The 8633-nt window shown below is 34.9% G+C and overlaps 1 protein-coding gene across 1 annotated transcript; it reads left to right on the forward strand.

The window, feature by feature from the left end:
• The first annotated feature begins 1582 nt into the window (after nt 1-1582).
• Nucleotides 1583-1975, forward strand: LOC116020330. Its single transcript, XM_031260810.1, has one exon. It carries the CDS (start codon nt 1583-1585, stop codon nt 1973-1975), a length of 393 nt encoding a protein of 130 aa, XP_031116670.1.
• Nucleotides 1976-8633: the final 6658 nt, after the last annotated feature.

An 8633-nucleotide genomic window follows, 5' to 3' on the forward strand; every position in this document is an offset into this window, starting at 1 on the left:
TTAACTTTCACAAAATTTGAACAAAGTTTTACATACGTACATTTGAACAAAGCTTTACATACGTACACCAAAACTTAAAAAGAGAAGGTTAAAATTTAAAAGTATCAACACAATTTTAATTATAATTATGAGTCTAGTTAGATTCAATGTTATAACTAGGTATAATATACAATATAAATCGTTTTCATTTTCATTATAACTTTAACATTATTGATTATTATATAATTTAGAAAATATATGCATTGGGTAGATAGATGTACAATTATATAAAGTATGCATGCTTCATATCTATGGAGAGTGAATATAGTTGAATATACTTGTGTGATTGTGTCGAACCCAGTGACGTACACACATAACATATTAAATTGAATATAGTCACTACAGCTTGTGATCGATTATAGTCACCATATAATCTCTGTGCGAAACCATCCATTGCATGGTCACTACTACCTCCCTCCTTTACCTACCTATATACTTGTTGGTTTTTCGACTACCGAGCTGAGGTAATCATTCGGCAGGTCAACATAACTGATTGAACGAATAAAAGATAAATAATGGAGAGAAAAAAGAAATTGGAGACGAGATTTTTAAGGTGAAAACGAATGATAAAAACCACGGGCCTTTTGGACAATGCCAAGCCAAAATTCACTATGTTCGTGGGTAGTTTGGTACATGAGCCAGTCGGACCTCTCTCCCTCTCCCCTTCACAGCTTGAAGGTGGCAGTCTCTCTCTCTTCTTAGACAATTGCCGTCGTCAAACCCTCTTGCTAGAGAGTAGATGTAACTCCAATCCTTATAATGTGACCCCTAGGGTTACTGCTCAACTACTATTCAAAGTACCGTTCTGGAAGTGCTAATTTTGATTCGTACTGCTCGAACTAGTCTTCGGAGTACCTTTCTGGAAGTGTTAATTTTGATTTGTAAGAATTAATTCCAATTTATATTTTAAGAATTAACGGTCGTAACAGTTGTGTTAAACTCCAGATTAAGTTGTCAGGAAGGTTACAAAGCTGAATTTATTTTGGAAAAAGTTAATTAGGAAGCTACTAGCTTATTTTTGAAAAGTTACATAAAGTAACTTTTCAAAATAAACTCTTATTAATTTCAATTAAAATGGCTATATTTTATTAGTGTTATTCTACAAGTTTTCAATCATTTGTGCTTATAAATAAGTAATCTGGAAAAACTTTCCAATGGAAGCAAACGGTCCAACGTTAACTGGTATGTTAAGTATATAACATGCAGAATATAACCATTGTCATTTTTTAGACCTATGACGTGGTTTCACCAAAGAATTTGCTTATAATACCATAAGAAGCAAGACCAACACTGATAAGCTAAGGGAGGAGTGTTTTCCAATGCAATCAAAATATGGAGTTCACTGCACATCTATCATCTATCCTTAACATGAGAGCCAAGTTTTAGATAACTTAAAAGCATTCACATACACAAAACAATAAAATTAAACAAATCCATAGCTATAAATGACCATTCAATTCAAAACCCTCTCATCTCACCACCCGCACAATCTCAATTACAATATACCAAAAATTTCACAAAAACATTTATCGATCATAGCATTATGGCATCAAATTCGAGCAACTCCCCACAAGGCGACCATGACTACTACCTCATAATCATTGTGGTTCCGGTGGTGGGGTGCATTTTGTTCGTCATGGCCTCGCTGGCGCTCTGCTTCTACATGAAGAAGAGGAACAAGAAAAGAAGCGTTCAAGAAATCGACCTCAAACACATCGATGAACATATGAGAATTCAAGAGGCTATCGTTACGGACAGCCATGGACGGAAAAAGACGGTGGTTTTGTCTGTTAATGGTGATGTTCACGTTGATGAAGACATCATAAGACGAGAGAAGGAGTTTATTAATGTTGGTACATCTGAGGTTGGTAGTGGTGATCTTGAAGCAGGACAATCTTCTTCTGGTGCCACCTTAGCCAAGCTTGAAAAGTCTTGATTTTAATTGGTGTTTGGAATTGGGAGAATAAATTGGTGTAAATAAATGTTAATAAATTAAGAAGATGGGATTGATAAATGATGTGAATTGCTTGCATGAATTTAGCTCACTGGTTCAAGGGTAGTATTTGAGAGAAATAAATTATTTGGATTGGAGCGTTATGATTTTAATAATTTAATGCATAATTTACATAGTTATGTGAACCAGGGTCCATAGTAAAATTTATTGGAGTATAAAATTCCCCTAGTTACTTTTGTACGAAAATCAAATTTACATTAAATGCAGAATTAAACATTTTTTGGTAGGGATGAAAATTTATAATCACTATTGGAGAATTTGTATTGAGTAAGCCTTACTACAATACTACATACAAATGATCCGCCATTATTTAATAAAGCGTATACACACATTTGAAATTATATTACACATAAATTATTGATGATGAAACAAGTATATAACAATATTAAAGTAAAGTTGACATTGCCATCCGACCACGACCTCGTACTTGTCAAGTATACAAACAAGTATATAACAATATTGAAGCGAGTGGGCGAGCTGGCGGTGGTGTTGGCGGCGGCGATTTGGAGTGCGGTGGGGTTCTTGCCGGTGACGGTGTCGTGGAAGAAAAAGTGGAGTTTTGTAAGCTTTTGGCGTGCATGGGGTAGGCGTTGGAACCACTCGTCCACCGCCTTAGGGCCTTGATTAGGCACCGTGGCAACGCCGCCTATCGCCGCCATGGCTATCACGGTGTTCAACAAAAGCAATATAATTGCGCTTCTTCGTTCTGCCATTTCTAACTCCTCTTTCTTTCTCTCTCTCCCTCGCTCAAAAATGGATATACCATATATGTATAGATAATAAAGATGTATACAAGGGAATGAACATGGTGTTTTGGGGTGGGGGAGAGGCCAGGGGCGGCGGCGGCTACTATGGAAGCAACAGAATTATCCCATAATAAAAAATGGCGATTGTGGCCTCCGAGTGGCGAATTTATAATAATAATTAATAAGGTGTTTGCCAATTAGTATAGTTGCAAGAAACTAGAAATAAAATCCTTTTTATATTTTATATATGAGTTGACAAATGATATGCAAGATAGTTGTTAATGAATATTTTTTTTGTTCTACTTGGTGTAGTATAACTTTTTAGATCAAGACTTCAAGATTTTAACATATGTGGTCTGCAAATCGTGTCAATCATACATTAGTTCGAGAGGCACATTCTATGTTAGGCAGTATAAAGTGAGTGGAATATTGATATTCACCGCCTTTTATTCATCATGTTTTGGCTATGAATTGTTATGATGAATGAAGTAAATTATTTTGAGATTTGTACCTACTAACTTGCCATGACTTCGTGTATGATTATTTATGAATTGTATGTACTTAAATATGAATTAATATATAACAGATAAGTATTCAATCACTATCATCATATCACTTTCGAATATAGGGAAGTGAGAGGAGGTGGCCGGGGTTACTAGCTACCGGAAAACATATGGAAAGAGTTAAAAGAAAGGGCAAGAACTTATGAACAAGGTAAATGCAAATCTACCACCAGAAGTTCTGCCCAAGCAAGCTTTTCCTCCCCACATACAAGAGAAGAATAAATTTTAGGATGCAACTAGTAAAGGAAGAACTGATAGACCTCGAGGAAGAGGTTTTCACGCTTAAGACCATAAGATCGATCTAAAGTTGCACCTTCTTGCATACCTCGATCATGCGCCTAGATCTTTCAAATCAAACATTAATCAATGAGTGGAAGAGTTGCGAATTGAAGCTCTATCCCTTTCATCACTACGGCTGAATTGGCCCAAGACGAAAGTGAAGTCCAACAACTCAAGTCAGGCAAATTATGCTGTAGACCTAGGTGGACCGGATCTATATTCACAATTTTAAAACTCAATATACAAAATTACATTACTTAATATTTACAATTTTTGAACCTTATATTCACAATTTTCTTATATAGATTCAAAAATTATGTTACACTACGTATTATTGAATATAGAATTATGAAATTGTAAACATGGAGTTATGAAAGTGTGAACATGGAATTATGAAATTATGAACATTGAGTTATGAAATTGTGAACATGGACCTGGGTCCACCTTGAATGGTGGACCGGGTCCATGATATAACAACTGCTTAAGTTAGAAGAAGAGAGTTGGAAGCATGTGACCCAGCCTTTGACTATGGTTATTTGGGAAAGGACCGGGTGATCATCAATGAAGCTATGAGAGAACGAAGGTGGTCTAGAGAAGGCACATTTTGATATGTTGTGTTCTTTGGGCAAAATAATGGCTAGCTTTCGTGCTGAAAGGGCTAAGGAATAGCGGAAGAACTTGAAGGCTAAACAATCTAAGTTTGATTGGTTCAGAGCTCAGAAGGCGAAGCAAGCTCATGAAGAGATGTTAGGCTAGAAACACTACGGAGTATTTGAAGAAACTAAGGGAGTTTCCTTTGTTTTTTTTTTTTTTGTTTTTTTGTTTTCTTTTTCATAACTTTCACTGTCGATTCAACCACCAACTCTCGAAGGAAGTTGCAGAAGTTTCAAAGTTCAAAGGTTTCAACCAGATTTGGATAAAGAGGTGGTTTGATGTTAATGGATCCTTAAAATAAAGTTTTCAAGAAGAGGTGTACTGTTGTTTCCCTTTTCTTGTGTGTTCTGTATTTGTTTTTGTTTTTTTGTCTGTTTTTCTCGTTTGTGTGACGAGTTTGTTTTCCTCTCGTTTTTTTGACGAGTTCTTTTCTTCATAAGTGTGAATCATAAAAGTTGATCATGGCGTTTGTGAACCTCATCCTGGGTGACAAAGATGACAATGAAAAAGAGCAGCTGCAGTTCAGATCGATGGATGCATTGTCAATGAACGTAAAGGTTGAAAACAAATACTCAGGTGGTGTGCAAGACTTTCTAACCGAAGTCAGCCTTGACTACGTTTGATCAATCTTTCAATGATATTAAAGAAGTGTTAAGTTCATCCAACGGATTTAGCTTCAAATTTGTAAAACAGTCTACGAATCAAGTCTTTGTAGCATTGCTAGGGAAATTGTTTCTATGTCTGACTGTAAGGAATGGTATACCGTTCCATTGATCCCATTTGTAATTGTTTCAGCTTATGATTAAATGAATGAGTTTCTTTATTTTCAAAAAAAAAGAAAAAAAAGAAAAAAGAAAAAAAGAGGATATATAACGAGCGTAGAAAAAGGGCTAAGGTTGTACAGCACTTCGCGAATGCTATCAGCTTAAGGGCTGTGACCTTAACAACCCTAGGAGTTAGATGCTAACACTTATGGAGTATAAGTGGCCATATGGTGATATAAGGCAGGCAGGCTCAAGACTTGTACTCTTTTTGAGTAGAGTCTATACGTACTTCTTTTGAGTAGATTCTATACTCTTTTTTGAGTAGTGTTGATAACTTGTAATTTTTTGTTGTTAATGCTCTCCATGTACTCAAAAGTCTTGATCAATAAAACTAAGTTTTGAAGGTGCAGTGGGTGGGTGAGTTTCTTATACTTTTCAAAGGTTTTTCGATGTAATGTGTTTTGAAAACATCAAAAAGGGAGAAATTTTTAGAAATAATTGTTGCATAGATTTTGATGATGTTATTAATTGATTGTGTTTTAGAAACTGACTCCCCATTTCTTTTCTTTGTAATAGTGAATATAGAAATTAATTTGTCAATCGAGGTCATGCCTTCAATAGATCCTAGTAGTGTGAGACTGTTTTGACATATGTAAAAGGTTTCCTAAGGACAATTGGTTGCGTTCCTATTGGCAACCTTATCCGACATATCTCTCTTAGCATAGGTAGGTCAAGCGGTAGACCTTATATTAGTTGTTTGTTGTAAAGGTTTTCCGATATATCATCTCACCTTGCCTAAGTAAGAAGCACTAAGTCAACCCCTCGCACAACTTGTTAGGATTATTCGATAGAGAAGTACAAATTAAGCTTATGTGGAATGTCGTTTGTTCTTTTGAGCTATTTGACACACTCTCCAAGGACATCTGACAACAAGATATCTTTTAACAACAAGGAAGCATGCTTTTTGGCTCTTGCACCAATCAGATAATTCCTAGCTTGTTCAAAAAATGAAATTATTTTTAAGTTTTTAACTAGTAGTCAATAGCGTGTAGAAAAAAAGAAGGAAATGGTAGCTTTTTGACACCTACCAGTTTAGAAAGTGCAAAATGGAAAGATTTTTAACGTTCAAATTCCAAGCCCTTCAGCTCTATCTAAAGAGCCATTTTTTAAGCGTGAAAAAGTTACACATAGGTACGAACAAAAATAAGTACTAGTATAGTAGCTATGCACAGAACTTCCTTGTTTGGTTATCAGCGGTTAGCGGTCAGCGGTAGCGGGTTGTGTTAGCGGTTATCAAATAGCGGATTGTATTAGCAAGTTTGACCAGCGGAATGTATTAGCGATTTGTAAAAAGATGTTTAATAAAATTATCTGTTTAGATTAGCGGTTAACATGTAAAATAACCAAAAGGGTATACATATATTTAATAATAATAATATTTTAAACTAAAAAATAAATAAAAAAAATATAAAGGAAAGGGGAGCCGCGCACAGTGGCTCCCCTAAATCCCCACTTATCCCACATCGATGGGATAAGTGAGGACAGGGGCTCCTATAAAAGGAGCCTCAAGGCTCCGCTTTCAGTTTAATGGAGGCAGGCTCCAATTTTGGAGCTTGCCCCTTAGTTTATAATTTTTTTTTAATTATGTTGAGGGCGTTTTGGGGAATCCCCAAAACGCCAATGAAACACGCTGCAAATTGCAGCATGTTGCAACTTGGTGGTTTGGAGCAGATCCGCTGCTCCAAACCGCCAATAACCAAACATGGTTATCAGTGTTTTGATCAAGGTCAAAACGCTGATAACGGTGGATCTGCAAAAAATTGACGAATCCGTCACTAACCAAACACAGCCTTTAGCCTCTAAGATTTCAATGCTTCAGAGAATCATCTAGATTCTTTCACATTTTTAGTCACCCAGATTAATATCCTTAGGATCATCTTTTACCTCTCTTAATGCAACTTTATGGACGACCCTTGGAGGCAATTGTGAGGCAATGAAGAACAAGCAACTTGGTGAAGAAAATCGTTCAAAAATTGTATTTGGTGGACACTGGAAAGTAAGCTAGTTGGCTTGGTTTGCAACTAGTGTGAATGACTATGGATTTCACTTGTATTGGGGATAATAATAGTGGAACCTCGTGTGCTAATAAGGAAAGGAGTAGAGTAGAAATGGCATGAACCACTATAAAAATTATCGACTCTCTTTCTCTTTCTCTCTTTATTTTACAATCATTATTTAAGTGTTAAACTTAAACACACTATCACTATAATAAAATTGCTACAAAAACTTTAAGGCAAACTTTTTAAAAATTGCTTGGTTCACAGAGTCCAAGTAATCTTTTAAAAAGGTTTTTAAAGATCGTAAGAAATTTTAGAGTCATTTTCATTTTTGGTCCTATTGTTATTGGGGCATTGCCAATTTTAGTCCACTTCATTAATTTTTGCCACATTGCGGCCAGTCTTATTTAATCCTTGCCACTTTTAGTCCACCGTTCAAATTTTTGTCGAATAACCGTCCAAAACAGTGGTATTTTGGTCTTTTCATGCTTTGATCATCTCTTTAACCCTTTGCACTTTGCAGTAGTTTTCCTTACACATTTTCATCCAATGAAGTGGACTAAAATTGACAATGCCCTAATAACAGTAGGACCAAAAATGAAAATGACTCGAAATTTTATTATTCAACCTCAGCTCTCTCCTCTCCCTGCCGCTCTCTCCCCTCTTCTCTTCTCTTCTAGACTTTATCTTTGCCTTTTGATCAATAAAGTATTACTTATCAAGAAAATTGTATAGTAATACTTTAATTTCAAGCAAAAATCTTATAAGTTTTTAGGAAGAATGTATACTTAAGAAATAAGTGTTATTTATCAGTGAAGATTTAATACTTTTCAATTGAAAGAAAAAACTAAATAATTTTTTAAATAGAATAATGATATTTAATACTTCGTATTATTAGTTTTTTTTTTTGTATAAAAGTGATATATATTATATTAAAAGTATTCGATTATTACATGAAAAACCTCTATCTTTTAGTATAAATAGATTATTACATTAAAATTAATACTTTTCAATGAAAATGTAATATTTGTTAAATTAAAAAATTCTACTAATTTACTTTATTATTTTTTTCTGTACTGAACTTTGTGTTTTTTTTGTTTTCAATTAAAATGGCTATATTTCATTAGTGTTATTCTACAAGTTTTCAATCATTTGTGCTTATAAATAAGTAATCAGGAAAATTTTCCTATGGAAGCAAATGGTCCAACTGGTATGTTAAGTATATAACATGCAGAATATACCCATTGTCATGAAGCTAAGGGAGGAGTGTTTTCCAATGCAATCAAAATATGGAGTTCACTGCACATCTTGTAAGCTTATAAATCACGTAATAACATAATAACATAAACACGTGATATATGGATCTATTAAAATACTAACCTCCAGCCATAGCTTCCAGTTGAAGAAGGTTGTGTAATCACGGGACTGCTGCAACAGAGTAATAGTAGTGTTTCTCTCACTTTCTCAACCCTCTCTTGATGGTGTATGAGGAATGAATCGTTAAGCACTTTCTCAAC

Source organism: Ipomoea triloba, chromosome 5 (genome assembly GCF_003576645.1).
Source record: "Ipomoea triloba cultivar NCNSP0323 chromosome 5, ASM357664v1".
NCBI classification, from domain to species: domain Eukaryota; kingdom Viridiplantae; phylum Streptophyta; class Magnoliopsida; order Solanales; family Convolvulaceae; genus Ipomoea; species Ipomoea triloba.

Excerpts from the sequence above, each read along its gene's own strand:
- LOC116020330 (XM_031260810.1), top strand. The coding sequence starts at position 1,583 with ATGGCATCAAATTCGAGCAACTCCCCACAAGGCGACCATGACTACTAC.